We start from the raw sequence: 18,431 nt of genomic DNA, 5'->3' as shown, positions 1-18,431 counted from the left end.
AAAAGTCACAGTCAGAATCACACACTACTTAGCAGTCACTACCATAATGGAGTGGAGAACTTGAAATCTGATATTTCTAGAAGGCAAAAGACATAGCCTTGAAAGTAATAACTTACCTAGAAAATTAGAATATAATATAGGAGGCAAGGAAAGAGGAAGGAAAGACATCATTTTTAATGAACTAGAGTTTTTCCAACTATTCCTAATAAAAGAGCTTCAGAGAAACTTTGAAATTCAAATATAGCAGAGAAGAGCAACACAAAAAAGGCAAATAAGAACGATCAATAATAAAGACTAAAAGAAAACAAATCACTTACAATCAAATATAGGGAGATGATTTCCTATCATCAGGGATTATAAAGGGAGACCAATTAAACAAAGCCAAGCTTCTGTTCTTTCTTACTGATTTTTTTTTATAATATTATCCCTTGTATTCATTTTTCCAAATTACCCCCCCTCCCTCTATTCCCTCCCCCCCATGACAGGCAATCCCATACATTTTACATGTGTTACTTTCTTACTGATTTTATAAAAAAAGAATGGAACAAGAAGGGAAGAGGAATACAAAAGATAGGGGTTTGTACAAGGTAAAGAAAAGGAAAATTATCTTACATAGAATACACAAGGAGAAATCTATTAAACAAGGAAGAGATAATGGGGGAAGGTAGCTGAGACTTTAAACTCACTCTCATTCGAATTGGTCTGAAGGAATAATAAATAAATAAATGTACAGAAATACATCTCACTTAACAGAGAAATAGAAGGAAAGGACAAAAAGTGGAAAACTGGAGAATAAATGAAAATTGTTTAATATATAAAGGTGACAATACTAATATGCTGAATTTTATTAGTCCTAATAGAGGTAAAAGACTCAGAAAGGTGGATAAAATGGGAGTGAGAGAATGACTAATGTAGAAATTTGTTTTAATTAACGATACATCTTTGTAATGAGTTTTTTTCTGATGTTCTATATTGAGAGAGATGGATCCTAGCTTACTGAAATAAACTATTTTAAACAAAAATAACTTGAAAAATATAAACAACTTTCTGCCAAATAATTTGCACTTAATTTGTTTTTAATAGATTTCATATAGAACTTCACTAAGTCACTGAAAGTTTTAGACAAATTTAGACAGTACTACTGACTTACCCTCACTACATGCTTATTTCCTCAAATAAGTTTAGTAGATTAGATAGAATCCATAATCTCTTAAAGCTTCCTCATAAATTGTTTATTTAACTGTTCAATGCTTTCATTATTCATGATAAACCAAAGCTTTTCTAGAAATAAATAACACGATTCTATAGTATCCAGGATCCACCAGAACCCTTACTGAAGATAACCCATTGATGACATATAATCCTCTAGCACAGAGGTTTTTAAATGACAAGTCACACATGATGACTTACCTCAATTTCATTCTTGATTTTCTTTAAGACTCTGGGTAGGAGGACCACCTAGGTTGCATGAATATCAAATTGTCATCCTCAAACTCAATTACTTCTAAACTAGGAAACTAAATTCATTGAGAAAGTGACTAAGCTGTTTTATAAAAACTTGTGAAATAATGTAAAAATGGTCCAGTAAGGAATTTCTAGTGAGCTACTTAGCAGGATATGTTCTCCATAGGTTCCTCATAATTTGGTAACTTATTTGTTTTAAGGCATCTAAAAATCTCCCAAACTATTTTATTTAGTTGATTCTCAGAACAAAAATTAAGGAAGAGAAGTACACAAAAATAATTTTGTTTCACTCTTAAAGATAGATGACTTATACATGCCAAAACTACAGCTGATTTTACTTTTGATAGAAGAAAGCAAATGTCAAGCTCACTTAATCTGTCTGAGTTCTCATTAGCACAACTCATTCCACAAAATTAAGTGCTATGGTCTCATGATACCCTGTGGAGGGTTAGCTGACTTAGTTGAAAAAAGCATGAACAATTTTCACTGAGATACTGTTTTAAGTCCAGTTTGAAATTTTATTTTAATACATGGATTCCATCTCTTTCCTCAAAGAATAATCTATACTATATTACTAAAAGCAACAAACAACATGTACATCCATGCTGTATTTGTTCAATAATGTGCCAATATCCAACCAGCATAAAGAATAAATTATCCTAACTCCCTAAGAGGGTAGTCTTTTAGGCTATCAGCAGGGCTGCTAGAAACCTGCAGGCAAGAAAACCATACATACTGTGAGCTTTCAAAATCCCTTACTTGGCCCTGGGGTTTGGTAATAGAATTGGGAAATTCTCACTTCAAAGTTAATAGGTATACACCAATGGATGTTTCCATTTCCCAGCTGTCCTTTTTTGGTGAATAGTAAGAAGTAAGGATGATAGTCTCAAGCAAACTTGAGTTATATAAGTTTCTATCCAGCAGTCATACTACTGAGTCTGTATCCCAAAAAGAAAATAAAAGAGGGGAAAGGAACCTACATGTGTAAAAATGTTTGTAGCAGACTTTTCTGTAGTGGCAAGAAACTGGAAACTGAATAGATGTTTATCAACTGGGGAAGGCTGAATTAGTTATGATAAATGAATGTAATGGAATATTATAGTTCTACAAGAAGTGATGAGCAAAGCTGATTTCAGAAAAGCCTAGAAAGACATTAACCAGGAGAATTTTGTACATAGTAACTAGATTATGTGATGGTTAGCTGTGAGGAAATTGGCTCTTAACAAATTGGTGATTCAAGGCCATTCTTAATAGACATGGAATGGTAAATGCTATCCAAATCTAAATCGAGAACTATGATACTGAATGTGGACCAAAGAATAGTATTTCTACTACTTACTTTCTATGAAACAACTCATTTAAATGTCAGCTAACAAAATTACAGTAATGATCCTCATTTTGCTTCTCTCTTCTTTTTCACCTCCAAATATTACAACAAAGATTCATTACTCGTACTGCCTAGAATGAGAATGGATTACTTTCATAAGCCTCAAGTTTACTCTTTAAAAAATATAAAATGTATCTAAGACTGGGAAAACTAATTATCTTAGAATATATTATTAAAGAGTGTTTCCTTTAGAAGTTATTTCATTCATTGAATCTAACCTAGAAAATTTGATCATTCATGCATTTATATTCAATTTTAGTTATAACATTCCATAATGGCAAGAATGAGGTCTTACTGGAGGAGCATTGGACTTGGCATTTGCAAGACTAGTTCAAATCATGCTTATGTAACTTGGTAAGTCACAACCTTCTGGGCCTCAGTATTTTTTAAGTTACAGATTTTTTTTATTTTCAAAATACACGCAAAGATAGTTTTCAACATTCACCCTTGCAAACCTTATTTTCCAAATCATTCTCTCTCCCTTACCTTACCCCTCTCCTAGACAGCAAGTAATCTAATGTTGTACAATTCTTCTATACTTATTTCTACATTTATCATGCTGCACAAGATCAGATGAAGAAATAAAAAAGAGAAAAAACAAAAACAAAAAGCAAACAACCAACCACAAAAAAGGTGAAAAAATATGTTTTGATCCACATTCAGTCTCAACAATTCTCTCTCAATGCAGATGGCTCTCTCCATCATAAGCATATTGGAATTGTCCCGAATCATTTCATTGTTGCTAAGAGCCACCTCCATCAAAATTGATCATCACATAATCTTGTTGTTGCCAAGTATGATGATCTCCTGATTCTGTTCATTTTACTTGACATCAGTTCATGTAAGTCTCTCCTAGCCTCTCTGAAATCATCTTGCTAATCATTTCTTATAAAACAATAATATTCCATAACATTCATATACCATAAGCTAATTCAGCAATTCTCCAGCTGATGGGCATCCACTCAGTTTTCCAGTTCCTTGCCATTACAAAAAGAGCTGCTACAAATATTTTTGCACATGTGAGTCCTTTTCCCTTTTTTATGATTTATTTCAGGCCCAGTAGAGATACTGCTAGATCAAAGGAAATGCAGTTTGATAGCCCTTTGGGCACAGTTCTAAATTGCTCTCCAGAATGGTCTTCAGCTTTCTTCTCTGTAAATTGAAAAGGTTGGACTGAATGGCCTTTAATGTTTCTGCCATCTCTGATTCTATGAATCGTTGGGTCTAATTTCTACTTCACTTTCCCTCAGCACCTAGCAAAGTTCTTTTAATGCTCTATTCACTTAATATAAAGTTTTGCTGGAAATGAATACCCTCTTCCCCAAAAACATTCATATTTATCTGTGTGTCTCTCTCATAGCTATGAAAATTAATTTTTCCTTAACTTTCTAGAATATTCAGATGCAAGAATTATAATATATATCATAGCCTACCCTAAAAACTTTTTTTCTTATTTTTCTCTCCTGTCTCTTTTCCCACTTAAAAAATATTTTTTATTAGAAATTTTCTTTCTTCAACCTTCACCTACCTTTTCACTATATGATTTACATCTCATTTTTTTCATATCTTTTTTAAGGGAAAGTGGTAAACATGTAAGAAAAAAATTAAAGCAAGGTAAAATTTATTGAACTTACAGTAGTAATATATAAGGAAACACTACAAAGGAGATGGGTTGGCAATTTGTTTTCACACAATAAGAACCCCTTATGACTGTCATGCATCATATGGGAAAGTGATAGTACATGTTCAAAGTATTTTAAGTGGCCCCTTAAAATCAGTTTTATTATTTCACTAAAAAATAAACACCTTAAATACAGTAACTAACAATCCTATGAAATGAATGCTTTTGAACAACCAAAATCATTATCATATTATAGTACAGAACAACTTTAATGATGCTAATTTAGAGCTTATAAATTGGAAGCACTCTTTAGAAAATAACACTTGTTTCAGTCCACCTATATCTACCCACACTTGCCAATTTCATGCTGAAATCCAATCCCCTCATTTTACAGATGAGGAAACTGAGGTTCAAAAGCATTTAATAAGAATAGTGCTTTAGTCCATGATCATCCTTTAAATTATTTTTCCCAAGTCTTGACAATCACCTACAATGAAAGATAAAAATTTGTTTAGAAAGCTGCAAGTACTCTTAATTTTTAAAGGACTCTTATGGTCCCTGATTTATTTACAGCATAGCAGGGCTTCTAAAACCTTTTCCGCTTTTCGCCCAAGTAATTTTTATGCAAACCCATGTTTATAGATATATAAAATAGGTATACAAATCAACATTTACTACTAATAAATCAAAATTTCACAACACCCACTTTTGGTTGGTTACATGACCTCATAGGGGGTTGAGACCCACAACTTAATTATCTGGAGATTTGGTTTCTAGTCTCAATTCATCCACTAACTAGTTTTATAATCTTGAATAAACCCAACATATTTCATTAAGCTTCATATTCTTCCTTTCCAAAATGAGAGATTTATGAAAGAGGACCTTCAAACTCCTTTCTATATTTAAAATTGTCTTTTATAATTCTACAAATTGTGTGAGAATATGCAGTATTATATGTTTTTAGTAAAACATTTAGCCTACTACCCACTTTTTGACTATTCTAAGGGAGCACCTACAAAATAAAAGGTAGGGTAATAATTTGGCATCTACTCTGTAAATGTGTTTGTGTTTAACTAAAACTTGATCATTTTGACCTGAATTTGTACATCTTAATACTGAGATACAATTCCTAGGATGCTAGGACCTCACATAAAAAGACACAAGAAGAAAACTTCTTTCGTACTCCTTGCAAATAACCAACTCCAGTCTCCAATTATTATAGGTCTTTCTCAACTTTAAGACATGTAAAAGTTGATTTGACAATTCTAATCACAACTTTTATAACAAAAATAGCCTACCATTCAAAGGCATAGATTTGCCTATTCAGAATGCTGCTTTTTCAGTTTTAGTTTAGTCTCTCTGATGTCCAACTAAGGAACCAATACACTACAATACACCACAACGGAATCACCTGTATGCCAATGCAAACACAATGAATGTCTGATGAAACAGTCTCTATAAACAATAGGAGTCAGATATATTCATACTATTTGAAGAACAAAGGATAAATTGTTTTAGAAATTATATGAAAGAGCAAAGTATATAATAAGTAACACCAACAATAAGCATACCTCAACTCAAATATGACTTGACAATGAACCTTCTAAATAGCTATTAATTTCATTAGCATTGCTTAATTGGTTTTAAATACTTTAAGATCCTAAAATAACCCTAAATATTCTGTCATATTGAATCTATGTTCAAGAGGCTATTCTTATGCAAAGAAGCTTCCTCTCTAAACTCCAATAACTGTAAGGTCAAAATTACTCACACTTTGTGTCAGAGTGATTACTGAAGTTAAATTATTATTATTTTTTTTTACCTACATAGTTCACTTAAGTGAATTAAATGTTTTCATCCTGAATGATATTAATGAAAAATATGAATTTTGTATAGTGGAATGGAATGAATTAAAATTCATCTGTGACTTAAAATAGACCCATCTTTTAAAAAATGCATACTTTACGTCAATTTTTCAAGTTTCCTATATAGATTGAGATCCAGAAGACTGAACATTTATAATATCTGGTTTTCTAGAACTTAGGAGCAAAGTCATCAATTTGCAAAACGATGTCTATGATCATTTCCAGTTTCTGATTTCATGAAACATAGTAGATATTAATTATAACAAAAGGGAATAAAATTAATTACAAGCTCCTTGTACTCTTGATTCTGGGCAGGGAATGAACTACAATACTGTAGAGATGGGATGTATTTCTGACAGATTAACAAAACTGGATCACATGTGAAAAATCTGATCTATAAAAAGATGTTTGTCAAAAATTATTTTAAAGGATTCTAATCCTAGCTTAACTTAAAAGTTGCCAAAACCCACGGAAAGTTTAGTATAAAGAGAGGAAAGAGAAAATAGCTTTGATCTGATGCATTACAGAAAGTCCCTTGGATCCTGAGTTTTTTCATTCCTAAAATAAGAAGGTTGATCTCCAGGGTGTCTTCCATGTCTGACTAGGAAAGATATTCTTAGATATTTAAATTCACATTTTTTAAAGCAGAGGAAGTTTGAATCATTATTTATAACTTCAGGATCACAGGAGAACTCCAATGAGACTTTATTTCATTTTCACTAGAAATCAGTCGCTCCCTCACCTCCTCACAGCATCTGCCACGGGGTGATTATGGATCCCCTGAATAGTTATCAGTGAATGAAACGGTTCCCCTCCCCCACCCCGGCCCCATCCCCATCCTCGTCGCTCGGAACTTTCATTTTAAGCCAGGTTATCAGATCGGTCCGGAAAGTGCTAGTGGGCAGGAGCAGGATCTATAATCCGGAGGCAGACATCACCCTCCAGTGTTTGGATAAGACTCCTCTCCTGCTCGGAAAGCATCGCTGGGAACTAGTCATTTAACTTTCGCTCCGCTGACCCGGAGAACCTCTCTCCTTCCTCTCCCACTTACACACTAGTGGGGCTCCACCTTTTACCATCCGCCCTAAAGGTCACCACCTCCGCGGCAGTTACCATCAGTTGCTGGGAGTTTGGGTCTGACTCCGGGCCAGGCAGCCGCCAGCATGATGGGATCCTGCCTGCGTTAGGTGACTGGCCAGCCCCGGGAGCCTGCCCGGCCCCAGGGCCACTCTTCTGGGAGAGAGAGGAGAACCGTGTGGGAAGCACAGCCCCCACCCCGGGCAGACACGCACACTCACACGCGCGCCTCGGCACACACGCCCGACCTCTCTCGGAGTAAACACCGGGGGAAAGGGGGGGAAGGGGCGCCTGTTGCAGCAGCTCACCTTCTGCTGCCTCCGGGCCATGTCGGTGGGCTGCTTGGCGTTGAACGGGTGCGCGATGCACCTCACCACAAACACGTAGAGCTGCAGGCGGATGCGCTTCTCGTTTTCCTCCTGTTGCTGTCGCTCCAGCTCCTCTCGCCCCTCGCTCAGCACCGAGGGGCTCGGGCTGACAGGTCTGGCGCTGCCGCCGCCGCAGCCCGGGCGCCCGGGAGGGTCCCGCCGCCCTTCGCGGAGAGGAGCGGCGGGCGGCGTTCGCTGGGAGCCCCCGGCCGCCACCAGCACGTCGCGCCTCTCCTCTTCCACCCCTTCGTCCGACTCCTCTTCGCTGGAAGACGGGTCCAGCATGATGTCCGGGTACCGTGCTCAGCCCCGGGAAGGGAGAGCTGCGCGGCGGGAGAACGAAAGGGAAACCGGCCACCGCGTTCCGGACACGTCGAGTTTAGGCACCAGACTGTTTCCTACCACAGGGCGAAAGGGGCGGGCAGGAGTTGGGGCGGGGGGGGGGAGGAAGGAGGAGGGAGAAGGGGAGGAAAAATAGGGAGCCTACCGAGCGACAGGGAATGACGAGGCGGGGTTTGCGAAGGGGAAGTCGAGCCTGGTTGCCTTGGGAATTGTGCCCTCAGAGGTCCTTAGCCCCCCGCCACCTAGCCGATGAGCGGCCCGGGAAGGCAGCCCCGGTCGCAGGTGGGGGACCTGTGGCGCCTACAACAAGCAACACGTGGAATGGAATGTTCAGGAGCGCGGAGCCGGAGGGGGAGGAGAGGGTCCGGGAGGAAGGAGCGCGCGCGCGCCGCATTCCCCAGTGCGCGCCGTTTGTAACCTTGATTAACTGGCTAGTTGAGGGAAAATCACTGAGCTGAGCCCGGGAGCTGGGCTGGCGGCTCACGCAGGAGGACTCTGGGCCTGGCAGCCCTCGCTGCGCTCCCAGCTTTCCGAGTCCCTTGTGCTGGCTGGCCGACTCACAGGGGCTGAACCAGGGAGGCAGCCGCGGCCGGCCGGCCGCTCCCCACCCCCACCCCCGCAGGTGTCCAGGGAGAGCAGCTTCAGCGGGGCCTCTCACCTGCACCTGCTCCCGCAGAGTGCCCTTCCCATCCTCCCAACCCCCACCCCGGCGGAAGTCTGAACTGACCCAGTACTCGAGTTTGCCTCTGGACGCGAAGAGAGCAGACTCTTTTCCTTTGCGTATTGACATTTTAGACTTTTAAGAATTCCCTCTCCCGGTTAAAAACTTATCTTGAGGCCCAGGCCACTATTCCCACCGTGTTCGCAGCGTCTGAAAGACACCCCTGCCGCCCTTTTTTTTTTTTTTTTTTTTTAACTTATTTTCTTCCTCAAAAAGACTGCCAAAATGGGCTTTTAATTTGCAAAAATAGAACTCCAATTTAGCTCGGACATGACTGGATTACCTGCGGAGTTGAAGTGAGAGTATTAGAAAGTAGGTATAATTAAACCTCAAGACAGAAGATAGGACGCCACCTGTGCTATTTACTGTCACTCGAGCACTATTTGACTTAAGATGAAAGGTGTCAATGATCTCTGTGGAACTTTCCAACGTTATAAATCCTATGACCTAATCTATGATGTCATGTCATTTCAGGATCTCAGTTTCTTTATCTGTAAAATGGGGGAAGGAGTGGCAGTTGCACAAATGAAGAGTTTACAGGTACTTTACATATTGTCACCCACCTCACCCTCCTCCTCCTTTTAGAGATTGAAGCACAGCAAAGGGAAGTGAGTTGCTCAGTCAGTAGGCGAGACCAAATTTGAACACCCTCTTCCCTACTCCAAGTCTAGTGTTTTTATGCTTTCACTACATATACACCATGCTTTGTTTTAGATGGGCTCTAAATCGCATGCTCTGATGACTCCCGTCTGACTGCTAGTCTGGGACTAATATTGGTGGTGCTTTTCTCACTGTGTTCCCTCCTGAGCTACATTGTTTCTAAATTACAACCAGAGCCCACCCTGCTAAACTTTTCACTTGAGTATTCAAGTATGTAGTACTGGAGTTTTCTCCAGTTATCCAATTCTTTAGCACCAAGGAAAAGGGAAGGAAAGCCAGGGCACAGGATCCAGTCCAGCTGAACTGCAGCGTGGTTTGGAGGGGAGGCAGACAGGAAGTGAACGTCTAAAAAGATTATATGACCAGAATTGATGTGTTCTTTTCCTGTCTTAAAATAAGCAACTTCTCTTTTTTCAGGCTACTCCTACATACTTCAGGTAGACATTTGCAAATCTTTATTTCACTTCTAGATTACCTAACATTATCCTGGATAACATACTTTTATAAGATGCATGCTTTCATCCTTTTATCTCTGTGGAAGGACAGTGACAGACATGGGACATGAGCTTAACTGTATTCTTTTCTACATTTCTTTAATACTGCTCTATTTCCCTGATTTGATACAAGCTTTCACATGTTCATTCACTTGTCTCATAGAAAATGTTTTCTATCTGTTCCCACTTCATCCTTAAAAATCAAATAGCTAAACCTATTTAAGATAAACAGCAATAATATATTGTAAATTATTGGGAACTGTAAATAGTGCGAAAGTATAATCTGGAGACACTAATGTATGTTGAAAGAGAATTTAGGCTGTACAGTTTTACAGCTTTTAATTATTAATATATATGCTATTTATAATGTTGATGACCTGCAAATTGTAAGAGATGATCCAAGTACAGTTTGCATGGGGAAGGAAGAATTATGTTTCAAATACATTAACAGAAGGAGAAAAATTTTCTTGACAACATAATAAAACCTTGTATAACAATATTTCTGGTGCTGATTTAGTATTATAACCTTTAAAGTATGTGACTTCAAAAGTATTCGTGGATCAAGTTTTAAATGAAAAAAAATACCATTACTCAACAAAAGTTCATTTTCATTAGTTAGAATATGGAAATATAGATCCATTTTGGATTTCCCATCCCCCGAAGTTAGGAGATCCATGGTTTATCAAGATTCTATTATGTAAAGCCTTGGTGATACTTTTCTGAATAAATAATGAAATTTGGGGTCACATTAACTTATTTTTTCTCTCAAAATTGAGAATTTGGGTTAATCATTCAAAATATATAGCTAAAATTAAAAATCAGAATACTGGAATTCATGGTTTCAAATTGAGACAAAAATGCTGAATCCCAAATAATTTTTCAATGAACATATTTTCCATTGATCCTACTGTAAACATAATGCTCCTTGCTTTTATGTAGATGTTTGCTATATGTCTGCTTTGTATTTTAACTCTTCCTATCTCTTAGATTATAATGTGGTACATTGATTCAATCATTCGATAAATATCATAGATGAGGAATCAAGATTCACTTTTTTTAATTGCTTTGCACCAATTCATAAATGCATGAGACACATTTGACCTTGCTTTATGATTCATTTTTTAGCTTTGTCAAGGTGAAGATAAAAATAAATTGAATATGTAGTATTTTAATGAAACACTTCTAATGTTAAGGAAGATAAGTATGTAATTTTTCATTTACTGTAATGATAGTTGAGGAAATAGATGTGTCAGATGAATACAAATAAATATTGTTTCCAAAGTGAGATCTGCTTTTTGTATTTAGTATAGAGAGAATGCATTAACTCTCTTAAGCCACCAGGAGACCATGTAGTGAACTTGTACAGTAATTTACTAAATAGTTTCCTAGAGTTATAAAAGAATTCAAGACCAATATATTACTAGGGGTACTATAGTATATTAGATATTAGGAGAATCTGGTTCAGTCTTTTAGAATTCCAGATGACTGACATTGCATTTGGGATTCTATTGACTTTGTAGTGCTGTAGAAAAAGCACCAATCCTAAATGCAAATCTGGTTATTCTTACTCATATGATCTTGGACAAGTCGTTTGATCTTCAAAGCTCTCTGTTTTCTCATCCACAGATTGTCTATTGGACTTAGAGGTCTCCAAGCTTTTGATTTCTAATCTGTTCCCCCTAATTGTGGCCTTAAAAATGCTTTGCAGTTGTTTATTATATCTAGTAACAGACACTTTCTTATGGCAAATGGATGGGTAAATTTTTCATTCTGATTAAAATTGTTAACATAAAAATCCCACTTATAAAGGGAGCATGCATTTATAGGAGAAAAGAAAAGAAGAAAAAAGACAACAAATCTCTTGCCATTTTCTTTATATGAATATTTATAAGATAAGAAAAAGAAACCTCCTGGCAACCTGCTTCTAATTCTTCCCTCTTCTCTTTCTCATTGCTCCACTCTTGTTGGTGAGAGCCAGCTGCCTGGAATTTGAATTCTAACCAGGCATTTGGTCTGGAACCTCATATATAGCCATTATAGGGAACTGGGGAAAAAGCTTTATAGAAACACCAGCTCAGATGAACAGATTTCAGGTGGTTTATAATTGATGAATACATGTATGGAAGGGGAGGGGAGGTGAGAAGGGAAGATCAATGCAGTGCTCTTCTAACTGTGGATTGTATAGGTTGGGGTTGTTGTCACTCCCACACAGGTTTTTTTGATTGATAGTTCCTGAGCATTTTATGTTTATTTCTGAAATTACTTGTTTAAAGATGATCTAAAACTTGTCACTTAAAATAGTATTACAAATTCAGTAATTACCAAGGACTTAGTTTTTAAAAAACTCATATCTTTACCAATTTGTTAATTATTTTTTTCTTTAATATTGTATGTTCAGCAGGTTGGAAGGTTGAATAAAAAAGGAATACTGGGAAAGGGAAAATATATTGAAAGTGGAAAATTCTTGGTCTCCAAAGAATTTAATTCAATTCACTATTTTTTTTTTAATTTGCACAGGCATTTGGGATACAAAGATGAAAAATAACATTTGTCTACAAGCAACTTATATGTTAACTAGAGACAGAGAAGGAAAAAACATGGAGAGGGGGTTCCCAAAGTTTTAGTGTAGTTTTAAGCTGCTAAAGCTGTAAATTTATAGGGATACCCAATATAAATATTAAAATGATTAATAAGGGCAAATGAGAAATAAAGATCAAAGTGCTTTAAGAAATTTGATTAAGCAAATATCACTTTTAGCTAAAGGTGGAGTGTGGTGATGAGGAAAGGTTTTAATGCAAGAGGTGACAGTACCTGTACAAGGCCTTGAAGAAAAACTATGGAGAATTCCAAGAATAAGAAAAGTGTTACTTAAACATGACAACTAAGGCAGGAGAGGGTTAAAGTAGAGATAGTCAATCACAAAAGCACTTACTAAGAACCTGCTGTGTGTGTGCCAGGTACTCTGCTAACTAATGGAGATATAAAGAAAAATAAAGGCAATGCCTGCCTTTTAAGGACCTCACATTCTAAAGAGGGAGATGATGTACAAAAAATGTACTTACAAGATATACAGGAAGGTGATCTCAAAGGAAAGAAACTGATATTAGCAACTGGGGAGAAGTGCTGAGAAATACTTCCTGTAGAAAGTGGGATTTGAGCTCAGTTTCAATCAAGAGATAGTTTCAGGCATGAGAAATAGACAGTGAAATGAATGAAGTCCAGAGATGGAGTGTCATGTGGATGACCAGCAAGAATCGAGTGTAACTGGATCATTGAGTGTATAAAGTAGAAGATTGGAAAGGTAGGAAGGGCCAGATTAGGAAGGACTTTAAATGTCAAATGGAAGACTACATTTGATATTGAGAATGATAGGGAACTACGGAAGTTTACTGAGTTGCAAAGTGACCTAGATGGTGCACTGGTGCTTTATGAAAATCAATTGACAGCTGGATGAGAGATAGATAGGATTTGGAAGAGCCTTGAAATGAAGAGCTGAAAAAGAACTATTGTAATAATCTGGGCATGGGTTGGTGCCCAGGTTGGAAGCTGTGTGAGTAGAGAAAAAGAAACACATATGAGAGATCTTGTGAAGGTGGAAATGAAAAATTTGATAATGGATATGTAGGGTGAATAAGAGTGTGGGTACATTGATAATACTGAGGCTGAGCTTGAGTGACTAAAAGGATGGTGTTGCCCATGATAATAATAGGAAAGTTGAGAAAATGTGTGGAGAAAGATAATGTGTTATGCTTGGACACATTGAGTTGGAGATGTCAATGGGACATAGTTTGAAAAGTCCAGAAGATAAGGGATGCTAGACTAGAACTTTCTACTAAATAATACATACAATTCTGATAATCATCTACATAGAAATGAACTCATGGGAACTAATGAGTTTACCAAAAGAGACAGTTTAAGTTAAAGGGAGAAGGGAGCCCAGGATAGAATACCCACAATTGGAATACCCACAACTAGGAGTTAGGTGGAAGCTGGGTGATACAATGTATAGAATTCCTAGCCTAGAATTAGAAAGAACTGAATTCAAATCTAGACTCAGATATGTGATCCTATTTGCTCTGTTTCCTCATCTGTAAAATGAACTGGAGAAAGGAAAGGCAAACCACTCCATTATTTCTGCTAAGGAAACCTCAAATAAGGTCATGAAAAGTAAGACTTGAATGAAATGATTAAACAGCAACAACATTAACAGGGATGCCCTGGGTGAAGATAAAATAAGGAAGAATCTGAGTGATCAGATAGGAAGAAGAACCACCAAGAGATGTGTATCATGATAACTTACAGAGGAGAAAGAGTCCAGTAGGAAAAAGTAATCAATAGTGTGAAAAATTACTGAGAATTGAAGAAGGATAAGGACTAAAAAAAGACATTATATAGATTACTTAATCATAGATGATTAGAACTCAAAGAAAGGGAAATTTCAGCAGAATGTTGAGATGGGAAGCCAGAGTAATGCACTTTGGACACATTACAAAATATTTGAGGGAGCAAAATAAAGATAGATATATAAGACCAAATTACAAAAAACCTAACATGTCAGTTTTTTGTTCAAGATAGAATTAAAATGTAAAATATTACTTTCTAAAAAAGTAGGTCAAGGTTACTTTGTTCTGACAATGGGAGATAATTGAGCCCTAAACAAATATTTACTTTCTAATTAGAATTTAAAATAAGATTGGTGATGGTATTGGTAGTAGTGTCTATTGTAATTACATGCATAGAATAGTTTAATAGACATTTAGAAGATTTTTTTCTTCCACATTAACGTTAGGGCTAAAGAACACTTTTTTTAAAATTTAATGCCTTTTTATTAAAAGCTATGCTAAACTCAATGAGAAAGAACTACATTGATTGAGACTACAATCTATGTTTCCATTGTGAGAAATGAGAATTCTAGTTACAAAATGCTATATGGTTTCAGAAATAACCCAAGAATAAAATGTTCATAAATTATGACTTTTTTTTTCTCTCTCTCTCCCTTTCTTCCTTCTTTCCTTTCTTTTTTTAAATTATGATTACTTTAGTAGAAACAAGTAAATAAAGATCCATCCTCATCTGTCTAACAGATTGGAACTATATGACTATGTCTCATATTTTACTATTATATACTGACACATTATGTGTAGTCAGATGTTAACTAAACATAATGTCTTTAGCTTTTGTCAAAAATTAATATTATAGAATATACTTTGCAGTAGGTTAGAAATTGATGACTGTATGTAATATTTCATTATTCATTTATAATAAGAATCAAAGTACTGATAATCTAAATAGCAAATTCTTAAGGGATCAAATGTTGCATCCATCTGAACTTGCATTGTTGAGAGAATAGCTCTGATGGTATAATGGTTCCCAAATTCTTAGTGACACTGTTAGTCATTTTATCATTAAAAAGATTAGTATGTGTACATATTTTCAGTATAGCATAGATATGACATTTTGTTTTAAGTAGACTGTGATGAACTTTTCTTTCATATTTTAAAATATCATTTCCCCAATAATTTGATGATTGTTTATTCTGTGAACTCAATTAGTCCTTCAGTATGCAGACATCTTGTTAAATCAGGAAAATACTTGCAAAAGATTATTGAATATAATAATTTCTTGGCCCCAGCCTGAGATTTCATTGATGGAATGAGCTCCTAGAAATGGAAATTCTTGCCATTATTGCAATTTGTTAAATTAACTTTAAGTTATGGATTTACCAAGTTATTTGGAATCACTGAAGAGTTCAGTGTTAAGAATTAAGGCCTATAGTCCCAAAGCTGACAAAGTAGGTGTAAAGGCTAGAGTTGTGAGATTTTTCTGACTCCAAAAAGTTTAAGAAAAGATAACTATAATACAATAAGTGTTTCTGTTTGCATATTCACTTTTAATTTTTCTCTATTTTATAATTAATGAAAAATCAGTCAAATTTCAGAGGAATATTGATTTCAGAGCTAAAAAGAACGTTGAAAGTCACCTACATTTTACAGAGAAGAAAACTGAACCCCATAAAGGTTAATTAACATGTCCATGGTACACAGATAGTAAATATTCCAAACAAGTGTTACAAGCCAGGTTCACATATTCCAAACCTCCTACTCTTTCTGTTATACCTCACTGCTTGTCAAGCACATATTTGCTCTCAAAACATATTATTTTTAAACTTAAGATGCCTTTCTTAAGAAATGAAAAATGTCATTGATTTTATTTGATAAAATATTCTACATGTATAATCAACTAATTTATTGTAAAATCAATACCCAAATTATATTTTAGCTATTTTAAAGTTGGTTATCGATTTTCTCATATTAGAATTATTGTAGTTTTGAGGCCTTCAGATATTTAGTTTCTGATGATAAAAGCACAAAGCATATAATATTTTTTGTCAGTGGACCTAATCAAAATCATTTTTGTTTCATCCTGAAGAGATTATTTAAGTTTTACTCTTAAGAAACCTATTTAGATTGTTTGCTATAAGTAATTTATGTTTTATTAAAAATTAGAAAAATTGGGGCAGACTAAAATAAATGTATAAGAAGGCCTTATTTTCACCATTAGTCAAAATTTCTGAGAGAGTTGTGACACATACTTTATATGCCAGGATTGCAAGAGACTAGCCCTTGAGAGATGATAAAGATTATTAGTACATTGAGGAATATTTTTTTTCTAATGAGATGTGTGAGCCACTTGCAAAATATAGGCTACACAAAAGAAAACAATTGCAGAAATCCATTAAAATACATATATTTCCTGCCAGATCTTTTCTGCTAATAGAAGATTATTATCTCATTTATTGGTCTTGACTAGAGTCACAGAAAAGGCAGATTAGTGATTGCTAGTATTGCTGTACCATTTTACAGGTGAAAAGATTCAAGTTCAGATAAATTGTTATACAGAAAACTGCTATCTAGTTTTTGGATTCCAAATTAGTTCTCTTTTCATTACTTCTTGATAAATCATTGAAAGCCTGAACAATTTATTTAAACCTTTATACCAAAATTTTTTATTTTGCATTTGAGTAAACTGAGGAAAAGAGATTAAATGATTGTTAAAGGATTGCATTAGATGATATCTAAGCTGCTTTCCAGCTCCAAAAGCTAAGACCAATAACAATAATAATGGACATATTTGCCATCTGAACTTCCTAGACTCAACTAGGAAGCTAATGGATCCAAATTTCTTAAGTTATATGCTAAAGATTAATTCTCAGTTAGTGAGAAATCTTCTGTTTGTCAGTTCCTCTCTGGGAATGGATTGAATGGGTGGTTTTTTTTTTCACTTAATTATGATCTTTTAAGGCGACATATTATTAGTTTTCCTTAGGATCTTTTACAAGCTGACAGCAAGATTCCTGAACTGGGAGATGATCCCACAAAAATAGGAAACTTTCATTGGAAGATCAAATACCATTACATTTAACTGCAGGGTTTAAAAGAAAACAAAATCAAAGTTACCATTTCTCTTTATGATAGCTAAGCATGGATATTTTTTCTCAGACTATATTCGCTCCAAATTTCTAAAGTCTAAAGAGTTCCTAGTTCTGTAATCATACATCATTTCATTCCTGATCATTTCAGTCTCACTAATATATGTGCTTTGACTTAGAAAAATCTCCAAATTCTCAAAACCACAGAGATTTTTTTATTCTCTCACTTTACAAATACAGAAATATCCATAAGATGGTGCTGTATCTTTAATTTAATTTCTTCCGTTCCTTGAATTGATAAGTATATATACAGCAGATGAAGTAACAACTAGGTAAGAGTTTAATAATTGGTAAAGCTCATACAATGTGGTTGATAGTCTAATCAGAATCTTCCCAGACCTTTGTTTCTCAAATAATATATAATTGCTAAAGGATCTTTGCATGTGGTTTAATTACCAGGTATAGGTAGGAAAATGGCATTGATATTCATTTTGACTGATATTTCCTGAAGGATAACTTTTAAACAGCTAGCATTACATAAATGAAATTGTTGAACTTTATACAGTATCAGTTTTCTACCTCAATGATAGTCTTAAAAGTTTTTTTAAAAAATCCAATTTGATGGAAATTAGAAATGACATTGCATGAAGGTCAGTTCATTTCAAATTCAGAAGAGATAGCTGAAGAATTAATTTGATGATTTCTTAGACCTTGTAAAACTTATTTGGGCAATGGTAGAAGAATTGTTTTAGCCATGCTCATTTCTGAACTCATTTTTACAGAGTGAGGGATGCAGCCAGGTCTTGGCTTTAAGATTTCTTTTATTTCATTTTAATTTTCATTAGTGAAAGAGTAATCACTTATCTAATTAATTACAGCAAAAACTAGCCATATCACCCTATTTTGTCAGCTAAAACAATTCCCCTAGAAAAGGTATCAAAAGTCATAGTCGTGGAGATAATGAAGTTGGCTTAGGAAAATGTATTTATGAAGGAAAATGACT

The 18,431-nt window shown here is 35.6% G+C and overlaps 1 protein-coding gene across 4 annotated transcripts in view; it reads right to left on the bottom strand.

Moving 5' to 3' along the window:
- Positions 1-8,216, bottom strand: part of CADPS2 (calcium dependent secretion activator 2) — a 714,206-nt gene extending 705,990 nt beyond the window's left edge. For all 4 annotated transcript variants that reach the window (XM_074268127.1, XM_074268122.1, XM_074268124.1 and 1 more), the window contains exon 1: positions 7,723-8,216. In XM_074268127.1, the coding sequence (XP_074124228.1) occupies positions 7,723-8,067 (345 nt within the window). In that variant the 5' untranslated portion in view covers positions 8,068-8,216. The remainder of the gene's footprint in view (positions 1-7,722) is intronic.
- Positions 8,217-18,431: the final 10,215 nt, after the last annotated feature.

The sequence above is a fragment of the Sminthopsis crassicaudata genome, chromosome 5, assembly GCF_048593235.1.
Source record: "Sminthopsis crassicaudata isolate SCR6 chromosome 5, ASM4859323v1, whole genome shotgun sequence".
NCBI classification, from domain to species: domain Eukaryota; kingdom Metazoa; phylum Chordata; class Mammalia; order Dasyuromorphia; family Dasyuridae; genus Sminthopsis; species Sminthopsis crassicaudata.
Note: the sequence above shows the minus strand (reverse complement) of the source record. Positions and strands in the feature narration are given on the sequence as shown.